Source organism: Phaenicophaeus curvirostris, chromosome 1 (assembly GCF_032191515.1).
Source record: "Phaenicophaeus curvirostris isolate KB17595 chromosome 1, BPBGC_Pcur_1.0, whole genome shotgun sequence".
NCBI classification, from domain to species: Eukaryota; Metazoa; Chordata; class Aves; order Cuculiformes; family Cuculidae; genus Phaenicophaeus; species Phaenicophaeus curvirostris.
Genome location: NC_091392.1, coordinates 38,744,062 through 38,764,377, shown reverse-complemented (window position 1 = coordinate 38,764,377; position 20,316 = coordinate 38,744,062). Strand labels below are relative to the sequence as shown.

Genomic DNA, 20,316 nt, shown 5'->3' with positions numbered 1-20,316 from the left:
CAGAGAGCAGTAGACATTGAAAAGATTTATTTTTTTCAGTCTTCAGATACTTGAAGTCTCAACCACATTGCCATGAAAAAGAAAGCTGTGCATAATGAGCCATATCATCCACCAATTAGTTTTCCGTGTTTTTAAATTCCATGATTGACAATCGACTACATCTCAGAACAGCTTTTTCTTGGTGTGTTCTAAGAAATGCTGGTAATAAAACCATTCTCCCAGTTCCAGAGATTCAGTAATTTTACTGTTTCACTTGGAGATGCAAAATCGAAAGTACTGAACATGATTTGGAAGGTTCATTTTAGGCTAAATATATCAAAGCAGTTGAGCATTTTATAGCATAGTCAAGCACACATATCAGCGGTTTGTGGAATCAGTCTCTTCTTTCAGCAACAAGAAAATTTCTTTGAAATTGGTAAATTTGTCATTGATCCTGTTTCAAATCTTTGCCCACAAGCATTGAAGTGACTGGGTGCATAGAAGCTCTATGCTCCAAAAACGTTTTGACAGCCAGATCTCGAGACTTGTCAAAACTGTAAAGGTCCCTGTAAAAGGAGAAAAGAAAGAAAAAAAGGTGTCATTACAAAAAAAAAAAAAAAGAAAAAAAAATCTATGCAAATAGTACAGTGGGGATTTTCTCAAGGTTCTACTTTTCCCTTGAAAACCTCTCACTGAGGTGCATACCTGGAGACTAAGCTTTCCTCTATTAAAAAAAGTCATAGAATCACCAGGTTGGAAAAGACCCACTGGATCATCAAGTCCAACCATTCCTATCAAACACTAAGCCACACCCCTCAGTGCCTCATCCACCTGTGCCTTAAACACCTCTAGGGATGGTGACTCAACCACCTTCCTGGGTAGCCTGTTCCAGTGCCCAATGACCCCTTCTGTGAAAAAGTTTTTCCTAATGTCCAGCCTAAACCTCGTCAAGTCATCAAGTGGAAAATGACACTGAAGATAAGCTGGTTCACAGTATACTGGAAATATTATATAACTTCAAAGGACAACAAATACATTTTCAATGTCAAGTACTACACATTCCATTATACTAAAAATGCCAACAGCATGAGCTCCTACAATGTAGAGATTGCTTTCACCTGAACAAGGGTCGAGTAAATTTCATCCTGCCCTGATCTGTTGCCATTTTTAGTGCCAGAGGAATAGCTTCTTCCCACTTGGACTTGAGGCAGAGGCGCAGCCACCTTAAAAATGAAAAAAAGAAAATTTACACTTCTATTTTCATTTGTGATGGGCAGACATCTTACTATTCTGCTCTCATATACACTCTGGGCATGATTCTTTCATCATCATGAGAATAAGATTCTAGTTCAACATAAAATATAAAGTGTCTGACCAGCTTGTTACAAAAAGAGGTCTTTTCTATAAATTAGGACAAAATTGCTTTGAAGCTTCTCCAAAAAGGACTGATTAGCTTCTGCAGCTATGTATTTCCTTAATATTACAGTGGTGTCCAGTTGCACCACTTGGAAATAGACCTGAATTATATAGCACATGTCATATTTGACCAACTGATGAAAAAAAACAACCAACCTATCAAAACCCCCAAACAAAATGTCACCAGCAATTGGCATGTGCTTGTTTTAATAAGAAAACGATCTTGTTTCAAGAAGTAGAAACTATACTGTATGTTTAAAATACTTCATTTGTTAATAAGAAAAACAACTCTAAGTCAGTTAAGGCAGAATAATCAGCACTACTGGAAATCTATCCAAGTACGTAACAGTAGCAAAATATGCAATACTTCAAGCTATTTGTAAAAATTACTTATGTCCTCAACAACACCTTTTTTTAACAAGCGATGTGTAAATACAATATGTAAATACAGAACATTTGAAATTGGGATGGCACAAGAATCAAACCGTTTAGCTAGAAGCATTTCCTACTTGTTTAGAAACTTCCTTTGATATTTACTTTTTTTCCCCACTTGTGACAACAAGCATTAAAATGCGACAAAAGCATTTCCAAGACAGGTTTTAAAAAAACAGGCACATTGGCAGAAGAATGGATTAGGTCAGTCCAGAAGACACTTTCCTGGCTAAATATTTTGGAAGATTTTTCAGGCATGTCTGAGTCCCAGAGAGGCTATTCTATTACCTGATACCACCTCCAACATAAAAGTTATCAGGTCATCAGGCTCCTTTCTAGTGTGACAGATGAAAATAAAGCACAGATAACCCATTGTTCACCTGCAGTTCTTCTACTTGACTACATTTACCCAATCCAAAAGTAACAGAACATCACTCTGGTGAGTATGCTTGCTCCTTACAAACCCCTTACAATCACACTCTACACTCCCCTGTCCCCTCCCAACTCCACCTTCCCTGCAGCAGTTGCATACAAGAGTCTCAGACCACTTATGAAGCAGGACAGGGTGTTTTATGAAAGCATTTAAGATTAGAAAAATGCCCATACAAGAACAAACCTGAATCTTATTTCAGAATTGTTTATAGCATTGAAGTCATATACTTGCTGCATTCGTTTGACATGTGACAGTGGAAAAGGGGGCTGAAAAAGGAAATTACATAGTCAGAATAAGCCAGAGGCACACTTCAAGCCACTAACTGCAAAAATAAACAGGTTCATTCACAAAGATTGATGCTACAAAGGAATTAAAAGCTCACTGTAACAAATACTTGCATTTGTTGCTTTCACATTCTCACAGTACTAGGGAAGGGACAAGGGATAAACGCTAGCAAATTCCCACTGCTGGTACTTCTGAAACATTCAAAACCTGAAGTATTTTCACTCTCTTTATAGCTTGTTTGCTATAACATCTACAGCAGACAAACAAGCATGTAACAGTTTTGGTTTTACCTTTCAATCCAAAACACTTTATGTTGCTCGTTAGCTGAAGAGCCAAACATAATCAAGGAGGCACAGCTGAAGGTTTCAGTAACTACATACAGTGAGAGTGAGTTATCTTAGCAAAACTTAAAAGGAAATGGACAACTTAATTCCAAAGCACACTTGGGCTTTTGTGGTACCAGAATCAAGTTACCCCAGGCGTGTATTTACCTCCAGAAGCAACAGTGCCAGGAACTCGATCAACTGATGAGATGACATTTCCTTCAGGTCTGCTGAGCTGAATGAGCACAAATCACTCTCTTTTGCCTAAAAGCGAATGGTTACTTAAGTTTTTAATAAGCATTTCAAAATGCAATCAGGTGTAATTTTTTGTTTGGACACCCTCAGTTACTATTGAGCCATTTCACATAATAAAGATACTAATATGTATTTACGCAGGATGCGACAAGAAGAGAAAGGGAGGGTTTCTATCTGCTGTCTGATGTTTGGTATTCTCCACTTCAATTTTTACTTGTTTTCTCTCCACTAATCTTTCTATTTCCACTGTCTTTCTGTTACAGTTAAGTGAAAAATCAAGAGCTTTTTACAGAAAAAGTAACATCAAGAAGAATAAAGTTAAACATACAAGCGCAGTGAAAAGCCACAAAGCTAACACAAGGAAGGTATGCTAAATTCTGTGGGGTTTCCGAGTATTATGGTCAAAATTATGAGAAAATTGTATGGTATTAGGTAGTCATTATGATTTATGTACTTCAGTTTTCGATAAGAAACGCATACTAGCTCCAGTATAATGTAAGAGAATTATTGCTTATACATTATAATCAGTAATGTAGGGTTTGCAAAAAAAAAAAAAAAAAAAAAAAGAAAAAAGTTTGTTTACTGCATACATATAACGAAAAGCTGGCCATGTGCCTTGTTAAAACATGTACAGAACTCACTGCAAATCCACAGACTCCTTGATAAATGTCTAGTCTATGAAACGCAAAATGCCCTACTATCACCATAAATTTATTCTCCATCAGCAGATGATAGGTTACAGAAGAGAATGGCTCACTTTTTATAAAAAGAACGAGCTTGTCAAAATACAGACACCTCAGCATTCTTTAACCACTCACTTGAATCCATCTTTGGCTCAAGGCAACACAAGCATTTGTTAGTGTCATATCATACCTGTCAAATATTAAAAACACAGGATCACCCTTCGGAAACGCAAGAAGCTTCTGTAGTATTTTTCACAAGAATGCTGAGAAATTATTTTCAAACAGTTCCACATTTGTTCATTCAAGGCTCCAACTCAATGTTGCAGCACAATTTACAAAAGATCTACTATGAAGAAATACATTTCAGCTAAAGTGAGAAGCATTTTGGACATAGCTGACACTACACCTTGATCCCACACACTCCTAAAATGACCAATAATCCTGAGCATACATGCTTGTACATATATTATAGCTTACAGATGAAGACAGAAAATTGTTGCAGCAAACCATCAGAAAAAAAGAATCTTTTCTGGCAACTTCCAAGGTACAGATTTCCACCAGAATAAAAACTTGAAAATATTAACAGTGCCATTTTTTTCCTCCTGTATGCACACATATCAATTTCTACACAGTATCAGGACACCTTCTAATAAAACATTTGTGGAAAGACTTTCACCCTATTTACAAACTGTTTTATGACTGTTTGGAAAATCATGTGCAATCTGGAGAAAAGATGAACTATAAAAGAATGCAGCTTACGTAGGCTTCACTGGTGGCATTCCTGGAGCATTAAACCATGAGTTCCAATCAACTTTATCAAGAAGATCTACCTACAAAGCAACATAAATTCTTATTCAGTTTTAAATGTTATTTTTAGAGAAAAGCATACCGAACAAAAACTAAAGTCATTTGGGTTTGGGTTGTTTGGTTTTTTTTTAACATCCCTCCAATTACCCTGGAGAATCCCGTACAGCTTAATTCAAAACAAAATATTCCCTTCTAGGGAAAAAAAAAAAAAGCACCATAAAGAAAACCTATCTTCGTAGGCTGTGAGACTACATCACATTAAGATCTTCAGATAAAGAAGAGAAAGATAAAGAACTGGTCCTTAAGAAGGTAATTTCCAAGCTATATCCTAGTTTCACATAACTAAAAGGTTTCAAGCAAATAGTATTAAATACTGCCCGACCTTATCCTTGAAGTAGGAGTACAAGAACTTCTTCCAGTCCTCTGTTACTATGCTTTTATAAGCAAACTGCTGAATGTAAGCCTTCAAGAAGCCCATGAAGACATCTAACAGTTAAAAAAAACCAAACCTGTTTCAGTGTTTGAATTTAAAACAGGAAACAATAATATATAAAGCTTGTAATACTTACCTGGTCCTCCAAGAAGTTGTTCAAGGTAAAAAAGCAAGGCAAAGCCTTTCTCATATGGAACAGATGAATAGGCTTCATCAGGATCTACTTCACTCAGATTAGGGACGAGGTTAGTTACAGGATTTTTATCTCCAAAAGTATCTATCTGTGACAAAGACAGAAGAAAATATATTCACCTAGGAAAACTAGGACTCTTGCAAATCACTACTAACCCTATTTATAAAGGTTTTAACCATCCAGAACTAAGATGATCTAATTTCAAAGCATTCTTTCTCATTCTTTTTCCTGAAGCTCTGAATCCGCACAAAACAGTTTATTAAACCTTTTTTCTCATTTGGCTTTACCAGTGTCTGACTGTGTATCAAAGAAAGATGGATGTTAGGATCAATCACCCTGTGCTCCAGTCTCAAAGCAGTTAATTACTGTCATGTCTGTCATAATCATGAGCACCTAATAAACAGTCTATATTTATCCTCTTATTAACAAACTATATAAAGTACTTGATTTAAATGAGTGGTATAAAGAATAAAATACTACAAAGAAATATTCAGAGCAAACAAGGTAAACTGCATCACCAAACTGAATGAAAGGGTTGAAAATAACACAGGCTGGCAATCTGAAAAAAAAAATTTAACGATGCTACCTAAACACAAAACTAAACAACCCTCCTAGACAATAACATTATAAAATTATAATGCAGTATACAGAAAAAAAAATACATGAGTCACTTGCATGAGGCTCTGGGAACTCTGATGGTCACGCTTGCAGACAGTTTTGACAAGCTTTCAGCTGCTTACCAGTATGCAGGTAATATTGCAATTTGGCCGTACCCAGACAAGCAAGAGAGTCTGTAAAGATGTTCATCTTCACATGCTTAAAACGGTTCAAAAAGCTTTATCTAATTTGAGTATATTAAGGTTTTACCTTGGGAAGATATCAAAAAACAAGGCATCGAAGTTGTTCATCCTCTAATAAGAATGTGTGAGAAAAGCTGACTAGACAAGTCTCATTTGTGGGCAATGCAATAAATTACCTTTATTTTATTTAGGCATATGCTTAAACATAAAGTCGTAACAACTTTAAAAATACTTACCGTATTCTGCAGTTCCCTCCAACCTCCTAGGGCTTTAAAGTGCCTGAACTGCTCACCAAACAACCGACCACCAATCCTGCGCTCCAGGTACACAGTATGCCCCTCATTCAGCCTGGAAATGCATTTATAAAGTCAGCACTGTTAGGATGGCAAAATTAATTTCATTGGTCTTTACAGATTTATTTTCAAATATGATTTGCATTGATTTGAACACCACACCTACCAAAAATGCTCCCATGTTTTGTTTGTTACCAAGTTTCCTGTCCAGCTGTGAGAGATTTCATGAGCGATAACCTAAACCACAGAAAACAAAGATTCACCGTTTAGACTCCTCTGGAAAATGAAGAAATCCAAACAGAAAGAAAAAAAATCCTAACGGGATCTCATTTACTACATTCCTAAAGCCTGTTAGCATTCACAGCTCTATAAATTTATCCATATAAATTTTATTTAGAGAACTAACACCACTCTACCAAACTTCCAGAAATAATTTTGACCATCCAGCCTGCAAGTCACAGATCCACACTGATCAACTCTAATTCCTCTACTAGCACGGTGCAAGTATTTGTTTATGAAACCACATTTCAGAATACTGGATTCGTGTCAAGAGATGGACTAGTACTGCTCTCCCACCTAAGCAACTTCTGCAGTGCTGACATGTTCTAAAATTCCAAACAGGAAGAGGAGAGTCATCCCTAGGTGGATGGTGCTGCATGATACGTTAAAAAGTATCCACACCAAATATTTCAGTATTATTGGGATAAGACAATTATAATGTTCTTTCAGCAGTATATCAGCCTAGAAGAAAGACGTATGAGATAAAACAGCATCCAGAGTACTCAGCTTCACAGATAAAACCAGAATTTAGTCAAATTGTAAAAGAAAACTTTAAAAGAAAAGTGTACACGATGTGAGTTCTAGTGCACAGACAGATGTATAAAGGAAGAAGTTCCCTACAAACAATTTTAATTGGATCAATTTAGTTGGGATTTTCAAACATACCTATACACAGAATAGGAAAAGAGCTACTGAGCAGCTAACTTCATTCAGCCCCCTATACATACAGGCACCCATGCTATTTCCAACTGTCTATTATACAAAACAGATGTGTGTCCAGTTTTCTAGGGTTTACTTAGAACTAAACCTCACTTTGTAAGACTTTTTGAGTGTCTTGGTTTTGGCAGGGACAGTTAATTTTCTTCCCAGTGGTGACTGTGTTTTCAAGTAAGCACGAGAAGAATGTTGACAATACACTGATGGTTTCAGCTGCTGCTGAGAAATCAAGGATTTTTTTGGTTTCTGATGCTCTTCTAGTAAGTGGGTGTACAAGAAGCCAGGACAGAACATAGCCAGGCAGCTGACCCAGTTATTAAGAGTTATTTAATACCATATAATGTCATGCCCAACATATAAATGAGAAATTGGCCAGGGTTCCCTGCTCAGGGACAGGCTGGCTATCAGTCATCATGCAGTGAGCAATTAATTCACTGTGCATTGGTTTTTTTTGTATATTCTATTATTATTGTTATCATCATCATTATTCTCTCTTCCTTTGTTGTCCTAATAAGATGTCTTTATCTCGGCCCATGAGTCTTGGGTTTTACTCTGTTGCCCTCCCATCGGGTGGGTGGTGGAGCAAGAGAGCACCAAGTTTTCAGGCATCTAGTACAAAGGAAGCTAAGACACAACTTCAAATTGTGTTCTACCTGAATAAATGAACCTATTTTGCACTTACATTTGATAGAGATCGATCACCTGCCTGGGGAAGAAAAAAAAGACAAGGCAGTGTCAGTTTGAGTAAACCTCAAAATATACTACATAATGCAGTTTCATGTATGATCCCCAACTCCAAAGGAGGCAGGAAAATTTACAGTTCTTTCTAGGGTCAGGATTAATCCAGTTTGTGGATTAATATCCATCACTTGATGGATAAGAAAGCCCAAAGGAAAAGCTGACTTTTAGCAGTCTTACACTTACCAATAGTGTTGGGGTTACAAAAGTAAGACAAGGATTCTCCATACCACCGTAAGGAAAAGAAGGCGGTAAGACTAATAAATCGTACTGTCCCCATACATAGGGTCCTGCTAAGTCTTCTGCTGTTTTCAGCATAGCTTCAGTCTGAAACAAGAATTTACATTAGTTTCTAACATGACTTCTGACTACAAACACTGAACAAGTAACAAGCCATGGATCCCACCCTTCGTTCTCTTTAACCTTGGCATGTTCCAGATCCCAAATGAGTACAAGACTGTGTCAATATTTATTTTCAGTAGTAGTTTCGTGTTGTGATAGAACAGCAGCATTTAAGGGGTAGGATATAAGAGAAAGGAGAGCCACAGATGAACAAAACACTGAATTATGGTCTGATCCCTATCCAATACTAGGTGAAACAGCTAGTTTACAAAACATTTTTTGTTAATTACCCACCTCAGCAAATTCATAGGCTGATTTATCCACCAGCTCCTTTTCAGCCCACACCAGTGACCTTGGGCCAATTTTTCTGTCAAAAGTAAAACCACCACTAAGACACTATGAACTGAAAATAATTCTATGGGAAACTATTTCAAAGAGCATACGTTTAACTGTGCTCATAAGTAAATCCACACTGCTGAAGAAACTCACTAAAGTCTTCCACTCACAGAGCAAAGCTTTTGAAAACAAAACAAACCACAAACATGCACTGTTCAGGACAAATGAATAGGAAACAACTTTACAGACTCCAGAATGCTGTAAAGCTCTAATGTAAAAGCATTATTATGGGCTAGATTAACACATCCTTGTGCAGATGAGCAACAAGGCTGAAGCTATCATTTTCTGCTTTTTGTACAGAAGGCTCATCCACTACCAGACGAAAAAGATTCAAACTTTTCAGGGTATTTCTTTAACTTATGGTAAAGTATATTCCATAGAAAAAATGATGCAAGACTGAATCACAATACCTGCAGTTCGATACAAAAACAGGTTCACTGAACCCCTAAGACTTTTTTAAAACTAGAAGACCAAGAAACACAACAGGGAGAACTCTGATGATCATTAACTCTTATGATTACTAATATTTATATTTTTTTTACAGGTTCACTCACCTGCTTTCTAAAGCTCCAACCACCAAAGCAATCAAATAGCAAGGTATGGGAACCTATTGGAGAACATGAGAAAAAAAAAAATCTTATTTGTTATGTGAGCTACAAACAGCACAGATTCAATGAAAATCAAAGGTATGTAAGTAAAGAAGTGTTTACATTTCCTCCACAGTTTCCTGCCCTGTGCTCTAATAAAGGCATTGTTTTTTCTCCCCAAGTGATATTCCTTTATCTATAAGAAGTACTTGTTTCACAGATCCTTTAGGCAAAGGCCAAAAAAATTGCAAGTATCATCTGTGACTGAAAACAAACTGCACATATAAGAGCTACAAAAATGCCACTGGTTTGGTTGCTGTTCAAAAGAAAGTCAGTTTTCCATAGGCATTACAGCATTTTACAGAAAGCAAAGTTAAGAGACTGCTTAAATAAAGGGCAGTTGTATCACAGAAAGATGCACGAAGGGCTTTGATGAATTCAAGTAAACAAGAATATTTATGGATACAAAAGTTTAATCAAAATACATATATTTGATTTCCATGTTTGGAATGAAAATAAAGTTCCAGTACTTGTTATATTAACTAAAACACTGCAAAGCTACAGCATGTTTATAGCAAAACACTTTCTCCCAGTGCTCTGAAAACAAAGACAATACAGCCATATCTGCAAAAGTTCTATTTTATCTGACTAAACAATGTTAAGTAAGTTAAGTCTTTAAATGATAATTACTTGGTAATAACATTTCAGAAAATTTGATTCCACCATTTATTATTCCCAAACCATTTAAATATCATTTATTAAAGTGCCCACATGGTCATATGTTTTAATTTTACATATTAACCAAAAGAATGTATTCTTAAAAATATTTACATCCATTGACTTCTGTTATAGAAAGGTTATTAACAGATTGTCAGTATAGCCCTACATTTTAATGCCAAACTTGATAATCTCAAATTTTGAAACTAATTCAAATCTCAATGGTTGTTGAGTTATAAATTAATTTTTGCTGAGGCTGCTCTCCACTAAACTTCTTACCAGCCTGGCCATGCAAGAGCAAGAAAGAATAGTTTTAGGTCTTTAGTCTTCACAGATACATAGCCAAGAGTTAGATGAAAGAGACAAACGCATTAAATGAAAAACATCTTTTCTAACAAATCTCTCTCATGGTCTTGTATGCTGGCTGATGTGTATGTCTTTTTTAATGCATGTCTTCTTTCATTTATATATTTTGAGTTTTATGCATTTGACTTCTTTTGCTTAATGAAACACAATGCCTTTTCTCACACATTCATCCAATGCTTTTCTATATTAATAAGTGTAGTTTAATTTCAGTTAGACTCAATGTTATTCCTTGTACAGCGTGACCAAATTTATCAACAGTGTATTTCAAGATAACACGCAACTCTGCTTAAAGTACAACATAAAAACCTCATGCACTAGACCAAGAGTAGCAAATGCTTTGGCCCAACAGAGAAGGCAGAACACTGGATATTGAGGAGCTCACAGATAAAGTGATAATTTATTCTCTCTCTCTCAGTTTTCACACAGCAGCCAAATCAACCCAACAGCTGCTGCAGTTCAGACTAGGTTCCCCTCCTCCCTCCCCTAGTCTTATAATTCCATCCCTCCTTGCACTCAGCCCCTCAGCAGCCCAGACTAGCTTACCAAAACAATTTGGTTTTCAAACCTATGTTAATTTTTATCTGCTGGTTCAGCAAAATGAACCACGCTCACCAAGAGATCCCATAAACACTGGAACTGTAACCCAAAAAGCTGTGAGAGCAAAAAAGGTATAAGAGTAAATTGAGACTGCTACTTCAGGAGCAGTAGAATTGTTAAACTAGCTGAACCACTTATTAAACTTTATGATGAGAAGCTTTAATTAGCTGGAGATACTTTCCATAAAAGCCTGTTTTCACCTTTAAGAAAAAAAAAAAAAAGCCTGTTGTCAGAATTTGCCTAACTTCAAGCTAAAAATTGGTTCCAATGCTCGACTTCACTGCCAAGGTCTCGGTAAGCTTCAAATTTGCAAGATCTGCTTTTCAAACTCATTCTTAGATTATTCGACTCCACACATTATTTCCCACAAATCAGTGCAGACAAAGGGTTTTGACAGTACTAGCTCTGAGCATACTAAACATGTTCAAAACTTGAATTTGGCTTTTCTGGGAATGCAAAACCAACTAGTACGCATTACCAGCACCAACTGACTGATTTTTCAGAGTTGTAGATTCATAATAACTCATATTTCTATGGTGGCAAAGACTCATTGCAAGTCTCATGATTTATCAGTGATATCAAACTCATATCTGAAGTGATTGTGGACTGCATGATTTAGGATTAGGCCTTAGGCATCTGGGTACTAGCCTGGAACACTTACGTTCTGACTGAAATGGTAAATCTTCCGACTGCTGTCCTCTGGGTCGGGCATCTCTCCTTCACGATTGGCACTCATAAGGGCCACCAACTCTTTAGGAACAGATACCTGAAAGGTTACCCAACTATGAGGAAATCCATTGGCATACAGGATCATACAATACACGAAGCAGTGACAACAAAGAGTATCCCAGATTTGTTCTGTTGTTAAGTTCTTTCCGTCAAGCAGAAAGTAAGACAGATAGAAAATATTGACTTAAAGGCTGGCAACATTTAATTAACCAGGACTACCTTTGAAACTTGAAACTTCTGTCAGAATACTGAATTGTAAAGTGACATTGTACAGCTCGCTTTTGCTTCTTTAAAACAATTGGACTACTTATGAAAGAACTGCAAAGATCCCCCAACTATGCACCAGGATACATTACTTAAGGCATATATAAGAGTCATTTCAAGAATTTTCACTTTACAGCATTCTTTGCTACTACTTGCTACTTGCTATTCCTTTCCTACTACAACATTTTATTTGCAAAAGGAAAAAAAAAAAAGATGCACGGAAATTGAAAAAAAAAGAGAAGACAGGCAGGTTTTGGCTCTTAAATTAAGCTGAAAGTCAACATTGTCTTATTTGATTTTAGGCCACATGCAGGAAGCTATAAAAATATACATTTTATCCATTTTAGTAGCTGTCTTTATTTAGATACACATGACTTAGATTCATCTACCTCTGCATAGTATGTTAGTTTCACAGCAGGTGTGTCCTGGCATGGAAAGATGGCTCTGCAGTGGGTAGCCTGGAAAGGGAGGGAAAAAAAGAAAAGCTAAAACGTAACAGTCTTTCTAGTGCAGAGGACTAGAAATAAATCAGACTAATATATTACATTGGAAAACTGCACATCTCCTTCAGGTAATTTGTTATCTACAAGCCAATACTTCCTATCACAAAACTCACAGTGGTTTTCATAGTTAAGACTTTTCTAAAAGAAAGAATGGCAGGTAAGAAAGATCAACAGACACATACACTGGTTGCAAAGGACTGCATGTTCTTCACCAAGAATACTAGGGACGGCAAAGCAGTTACAGAATTATTAAATTGCAAACATATAAAATTTCAGCAATATCCTGACTTGAGTGTTTTCATCTACAATATTTGACAGACACTATGAGAAGGTACAGGTTACTGTACTTTCCCCTGCTTGCCTTCCTCTCCAACTCTTTGGATACCAGGGGGAATTACAGTGGTTTGTAAACAACAAGTGTAAAAAAATTAGTCCACTCAACCTGACACTGGCTGAAGAGAAATGGGTATTTCTTTCCAGAAGTTTGCTCTGGAGTAAACCATTGTAGAGCTGAAGACTTTGGGGAGCTTTCAAAAGAGATTTCGACAATTGCTTCTTGTCCCCTGTGTAATAAAGAATATAGTCAGACTGTTTTCATGTAACTCCTGATATTTCCCTACAAAGACTTATGGAAAATAGGTCTGCAGCAGTATCTCAAAAGCATTAAAAACAAGAACAAGTAGCATATTAAAAATAACATTTCCCTTTCAATCGTAACAGTAAAAATTAACTGGTTTATTTCACTTTTAATGTGCCAAGACGCTTCTATTATTGTTTACACTAACCAAAACTTTTACTCTCCTCTCTTCAAGAACATGTACCATTTTTTTTAAACCATTTGAATCAGCTACATACAAGGTCTGACACAAAATACCTGACACTAAGCCTGTAGCTCAGGAACCAAAAGTGGGAAGGAAGAGACAAAAAGAGGGTTACAGAACATATTATAACCCGTCACAGTGAGACAAGGCTCAACTCAACTGCTTCACTCAGTATGCAAGGACATGTGTTCAAATAGAGACGCTTTCTTACCCTCAGTCAGAAAACGTGGTCTGGTGTGCAATGACAACGCTTCCTCAGTGAAGCAGTTCTTGGCTAATAACCACACTGCTGTGCTTGAGCACTGGCTCTCTATGATTTCTGCCTCTTCCCAAAGACCAAGTCAGTGCTCAAAGGAACCAATATTTTTGTCAGTAGAAGATTTAAAAGCAAAAGCGACATTGGTCCTTGATAGCCCTCTGGAAAATGATCTGCAGAATTGCTTTGAACATTGGCAGCATCATATGCAGCCATGTCTCAGCTCAGAAGAGAGCTCTGTTGAAGATGACTAAAGTTGATTTTCTTAATTTATTAAATAAAAACTTACAAGCACAGTCTCTATTTTTGTGTCAGACCTCGTACATATACTTTTGTCACAAGTATCTAACATTGTACACGTCAGTATAAAAACCCACTGCAATACGCAAGCAAAAAATGCATAAAGCTTATATAAGAACATACACGCCTTAATAACATAGGAATAGTTTATTCTGTGAATGAAAAAAATCAGATTTTTCAGATGATGTTATGTTTTGTAAGTATGATCCTCAAGCAGAAAAAAAAAAATTTCTGCAAACAAAAATAAACTGGAAAACCTTGTTAATAGTAGGATGAACAAGAAAAATATGATGATGTTCAAATCTTATTCAGGATTTCAGAACTGGTGCAAAGTAAAATCTAACAGTTCTGTGCAAGTCAGGTACCAACTTCCTAACAATAAAACGCACGCAACCTGACACATTCATACTCCTATTTTTTAAAGACATATCACAACCATCAGTGACACCAAAAGCACACAGAAGTACTTGCTTCTGCAGTCAGAAAGTTCCAGGCTTTACATGCAACTCTCTGGAATTAACAATCCAACCATAAATCAGAACAAACTCCATCTGATCAGAGGAATTCACGGCTAGATAAGCTGACCAGGTATACTTATCTGGTTTATAACTAGCATTCCAAAGTACATATTTGGCAAGAAAAGAGAAAGTAATTTATATTACACTAAGGCACAGTTTACTGAACAGTGAAAACACTTTCAGCTGTGACTTTCCTATATTTTTTTTAACTGAGATTTACACGAGGGACTATACCTCACAGAAGATTATAAATTCTTACGAACACAATTCATAACTCCCTCCTTGTAACTTTCTTCCCTACAAGAAAATCTAGTAACAAAGAAAAAAGCTGAAAGTCAAACAAAAGAAACAGGCTTGTGTTTGCGCTGTGGCCTCCTTGTTTGAGTGCTTCATTTGTTCAATTTCATATGAGATCATAAGCGTTTCTACAGAAGGGACATGTATTGTACAACATTCCTTTCTCTCTCACATTAGATGTGTTGCTAAATTGCACTAATTCAGAGAAAAAAACAACAAAAAAATAGAAACCCGACATGAATCTGTAGAGGAAGTAACTAATTCTGAAAACAAAACAATAAGAAGCAACTTAGTATGAATTTTATTCAAACAAGGGAAGGTTATAAAAACCACAGCTTTCACCTTCAGCATGTGAGATACCACGGAGTTACAACATACAAAGCAAAGTACCAAAATATGCACAACTTTTTATTTCGTGCAAATTAAGAGGTACACTATAGTTAGTTCATTCTCTACCATGCTACCAAAGTTTAAGTTCCAGTTTTTAGGGACTTGGGCTTAGCGTAGCCATTACAGTAAAGCTTTTATTTGAAAACCTGTTTCTATATAATCATAGTGTTAACCTGCAGTTCTACAGAAATGCAGGACCAGCTCTTCTATAAGAAAGGAAAACAAGATCTGTAACTCCATATACTGTAGCAATTCTGAAGATGACAAAATTCAGGCAGTTGAGGCAGAGAGAACATCACTGATGTGAAAGCACCAGAAATACTGTGATGCGCATAATTTCGCTACTTACTTTAGCGAGTCGTTTCATGCACAACATAAGACTTGGGGACGGGTACAAAGACTCCCAAAGTTTTGGCTGTTTAACTAAAGCCAAACACTACATTCATCTACAAGACCCCCACCAAATAGATTGAACACTGATTTACAAGTCCCTCCACAGGCTTTACACAATGACCCTACAAGCACACAAGCAGCTTACACAGTGCATTTTGAACCACCTAAATGAACAGGTAAAAGCGTATACCTTCTTAGTTCAAAAGGCAGTGTGATTTCCAAGGGGGTTCCCTTGAAACTGTGCTTTTCTCCAAAAACAAATTTTGCATCCTGATCATTTATGGTCACTTTAAACACCTGTACGTCTTTTGTATCCAAGACCTGGAATGAAGCAAGTGTTATAGACATGTCAAACAGTGTAATAATTAATGCGGCACTCAAACTCTGAAACACACACCTCTCTGAAGGAAAGAAGTAGTTAGCAACTAACTAAGGGAGGGCGGCAAAGGAGGGAGAGAGCGAGGGAGGCAAAGGAGGGAGAGAGGGAGGCAAAGGAGGGAGAGAGAGAAGGAGGCAAAGGAGGGAGAGAGAGGGGGAGGCAAAGGAGGGAGAGAGAGGGGGAGGCAAAGGAGGGAGAGAGCGGGGGAGGCAAAGGAGGGAGAGAGCGAGGGAGGCAAAGGAGGGAGAGAGCGAGGGAGGCAAAGGAGGGAGAGAGCGAGGGAGGCAAAGGAGGGAGAGAGCGAGGGAGGCAAAGGAGGGAGAGAGCGAGGGAGGCAAAGGAGGGAAAGAGCGAGGGAGGCAAAGGAGGGAGAGAGGGAGGTACGGGGACACAGAGAGAGGCAAGGGAGCACCAGGGTCGGGTCGGACGGGGCAGACGGGGAGCGCGCTGAGGGGAGGCGATGCCGCGGAGGGAGCCCCCCCCAGCCCCCGCCGTTACCACGCAGCGCAGCGCCGCCCGCTCGGCGCGCACGGTGAAGGCGGCCGAGCCCCGCAGCGTCTGCGCGGCGAAGTCGGCGCGGCAGCGCAGATGGAGGTGCCGCGTCAGGCAGCAGGCGGGCGAGGCGAAGGAGCAGGGGTCCGCGGCCGCCGCCATCGCTCCCGCCGCTGCTCTGCGCCGCGCCGCCGCCTGCACGCCGGGCACCGCCGAGGGGGACAGGGGAGGTGCCCTGCGCGGTGCACCCTGGGAATTGTAGTCCTTGTCCTCGGCGAGAGCGCCGCCACCTGTGCGCAGAGAACTACAAAGCCCAGAGTAAATTGCGGGAGGAGGCGGGGCGCAGCGCATCGTGATTGGCTAGGAACAGAAAGGGCCGGCGCAGCGTGGAGCTATATAAACTATGTAGCAGTTACCCGGAAACCGCTGTTTGTACATTTCCTCGTTAGTATAGTGGTAAGTATCCCCGCCTGTCACGCGGGAGACCGGGGTTCGATTCCCCGACGGGGAGGTACGGTACTTTTACTTGCCGATAGAGCCACTCTCTTGAGGCAAAAAGCGATTCATTGCTAAACCAACGCGGCTGCCAAAGAAAACACCCCTGTCTGATCCAGTGGGAGGTGTCCCTGCCCATCGCAGGGGAACTGGATAATCTTTAAGATCCCTTCCGGCCCAAACTCTTCTATGATTCGATGAAAACTGCAGCTTTAAACCAGGAGGTGAGGGAGTACAATGCCGCTGGGGTTTTGTGGCCCACCTGCTGCAGGCTGCAGGGTTTCACAACCTCCAACTGCTTCACACAGAGAAGGGGAGAGAAGTATTTTCATGTTTCGTGTTAGGGAGCCTCCAGGAAAGCTGGGGAGGGGCTCTTTATCAGGGGACACAGTGACAGGATGAGGGGAAGCAGTTCTAAGATGAAAGAGGCGACGTTTAGATTAGATATTAGGAAGAAATGTTTTACTCTGGGGGTGGTGAGGCACTGGAACAGGTTGTCCAGAGAAGCTGTGGATGCCCCATTCCTGGAAGTGTCTAAGACAAGCCTGGATGGGGCTTTGAGCAGCTTGGTCTGGTGGGAGGTGGCTCTGCCCATGGCAAGGGGCTTGGAACTGGATGATCTTTAAGGTCCAACCCAAGCCATTCTATTATTCTGTAGATGGCTCAAACAGCTGAACAGGGGGTTAATTGAGCCTTCCAAAAACATTCATCCTTTTTCTTAAACAAAGATGGGGTGAAAGACCGTAGCCTCACCAAAAGCTATGAGGCAGAAATGGTGGGAAGAGCGACAGGTCAGATGGAGGCTGGAGCGCTTCCCATACGAGGACGGGCTGAGAGAGTTGGGGTTGTTCAGCCTGGAGAAGAGAAGGCTCCAAGAAGGCTCTGTGCGCCTGGTGTTTGGCGCAGCAAGCCTGGAGGGCCCTGCTCCAGCCCCAGCTTTGTGCACGCAGACAGTTTTGTTAAGATGAATTTGACGCCCTGACCCAGGCATTGAAAACAAATGATTCTGTGCCATGAGTGACCTTGCATCAACTGCACAAACACAGCAGCAAGCACTCAAGTGAGGACACACACAAGAAAAATTATGTCCATTTAGTAAAGCTAAGATCCAATTTCACAGCAAAGTTTGGCAACAAAGGCTGATTACTCTTGACACAACATTGCCAGAAGCCATGGACCTGGAATGCCAAATGCAGATCCTGACCTTTGCCACCCTTAGAAATCAGTTCCCAAACCAGTCTCCAGCCTGTGTGTACGCGGCTGTGGGAGCCGTGCGCCAGGAGCTGCAGAACAGAAGAGATGTGAGGCTTGAGGTACAGCACAAGACCAAGCGATGCTTTTTGTGGGGTCACCATCTGGTGGCAAAGCCCATTGGCCTCCTGGGAGCATCCCAGTGCCCCCACTGTCCCATTTGGACATGACCTTGAGGAGGGAATGTGAGAAGCACATGAGGAAGAGGAAGGAATTTCAGTATGTCTGTTGCTGTGTGTTCTAGAAAGAAGAAAAAACAACCCTAACATTTTTCCTTTTGCAATTTCTGAACTTCCTCCTGTGCCCACTTCCCTTTCTCAAAATCCATATAATAAATGTCATCAGAAACACAAGGAAATTGATTTTGTTTAGTAGGCAGTTTATTTCAAAACAGAGGAGGGGTCACAAAATAAGATGTACTAAGCATTTAGTAGTTCATATGTGTTGGCATTCAGTCAGGCAATTTCAGCTGTCATAAAACAATAAGGGATTAGAAAAGCAATTAATTCAAAACAGAAATACGCTGACAGTGCTTTGCAGGCATAAAAAGAGTCTTGCAAGCAACTCTGTACCTGCTTAGTCGGAGTTCCCGTTTTCAGATTAAGCTTTCACAGAGCACAAGCAAACTACCCAAGAGGCAAAGTTTTGCTATGGACATGCAGCTTCTAGAGTCTCAGCAAGTCATTCTCATTTGGCTATGGGCAAAGGTAAAAGGACGAGGAACAGTAGCTCGGGGTGCCGAGCAGGATTTTACAAGGTCAGACTTTCTCCATGTGCAGGGTACTTTGTTCTCACCTAAGGTCAGCTCAAGCTCTTTCCTTTTTCCTGCAGTACCGGATCCTTCCCACACACGTTCATGGTGTTGAACGTCTGTAGGAATGCTGGCAAGCTGAACCCCAGCTGCCTGCGCTGCCTTGGAGCACCATGAGAATTCTAGTACAGTCTGGACTGGCTCCCCCATGGGGAAAATCCACAGGAGGCACAGGGCAAGGGAGCCCCGGCTGGAAGCCTCCTGCAGTGTACGGAGAAGGAAAGTTTGGAGAAGGACTGGCACTAATGAAATCTGGAGGAGCAAACATTGCCATGTTGCTAGTAGAAATCTTATCCTGATTTCTTCTTCAAATGTCTGTTGAATTATCCATGCTTTCAACCGCATCTCTCTTGATGTTTTGAGTCATACCATTCTGCTTGCCTTCACATGCGTGTTTTATTATCCTCAGCTTATCAAAAGCTCAGGGAGAGCTAGTGTCAGCCTTATGGCTGGGAAAGAAAGCTGCAGCCAAACCAGCAAGACAACAGCAGGCTGGAATGTAAACTACTGCTTGCAGCCTTGCTGATCACACAGCAAGGTAGCAAAACAGTGCTGAGGGGAGGTCTGGGTGTGAGGTTCAGCCTGAGCATGTTAACAGCATTTTGTTAAAGCATCTTGTTTCAGCATGTTCAGGCCCTGGGTACGGTGTGACTCGTGTGTGTGCTGTCCTCTGTGTGTTGTATCCGTATGTGTGTTTAACTATGTGTGGTTTATGTATACTTAACTCTGCCAAATGTTTTAATTGACCTTTGTCAAGTACATATCTGGAATGCAAAAAAAATTACTTGCTTACATTGGAATCTGCTATATGTCATTAACAATGAGGGAACACAAACTTACGAACACTGAGAGTCTCGGAAGTTTTATGGTTACTCTAAGAGCAAGGAAAAGAGAAGACCCTCTTTCTAAACGTTAACAACTATAGCAGTAAATTCACATTTTAAGTCTAGCTAAACATAAATTCTTGGCAATTGTTATAGTCAGTCCCAATGAGGACATGTAAACAGAACTAGCTAAGAAACATGCTAATTGTATTCTCATGTGTAGAAGGAAACTAATCAATAAACAGGAAGATCAGGTCGAACAGAGTAAATAATATCTCTAAGTGCTCAGCAAAGGCTAATAGCAGGAATGGACAATGGCAAATTGTTCTTGCAGGCCAGGACATCCAACATAAGCATGATGAGGCAATGGCCTCAAGCTGCGCCAGGGCAGGTTCAGACTAGATATCAGAACAAAATTTTTCACAGAAAGGGTCATTGGGCACTGGCACAGGCTGCCCAGGGAGGTGGTTGAGTCACCATCCTTGGAGGTGTTTAAAAGATGAGTAGACGAGGTGCCCAGGG

The 20,316-nt window shown here is 39.7% G+C and overlaps 1 protein-coding gene and 1 non-coding gene across 2 annotated transcripts; one reads left to right on the top strand and one right to left on the bottom strand.

Annotated features, from left to right (window-relative positions):
• Window positions 1-12: 12 nt before the first annotated feature.
• Window positions 13-16,575, bottom strand: LTA4H (leukotriene A4 hydrolase). The gene is made up of 19 exons (XM_069853425.1): window positions 16,420-16,575; window positions 15,733-15,863; window positions 13,010-13,130; window positions 12,454-12,522; window positions 11,733-11,837; window positions 9,359-9,411; window positions 8,703-8,775; window positions 8,253-8,393; window positions 8,011-8,034; window positions 6,499-6,569; window positions 6,276-6,387; window positions 5,183-5,327; window positions 4,996-5,099; window positions 4,566-4,636; window positions 3,942-3,996; window positions 3,037-3,132; window positions 2,444-2,526; window positions 1,098-1,202; window positions 13-545 (listed from the first exon to the last, which is right to left on the bottom strand). The coding sequence occupies exons 1-19, from the start codon at window positions 16,573-16,575 to the stop codon at window positions 425-427; spliced, it is 1,836 nt and encodes a 611-aa protein (XP_069709526.1). The 3' UTR covers window positions 13-424.
• A 277-nt stretch (window positions 16,576-16,852) lies between these two features.
• Window positions 16,853-16,924, top strand: TRNAD-GUC (transfer RNA aspartic acid (anticodon GUC)). Its single transcript has one exon. It is a non-coding gene; the product is annotated as a tRNA-Asp (tRNA).
• Window positions 16,925-20,316: the final 3,392 nt, after the last annotated feature.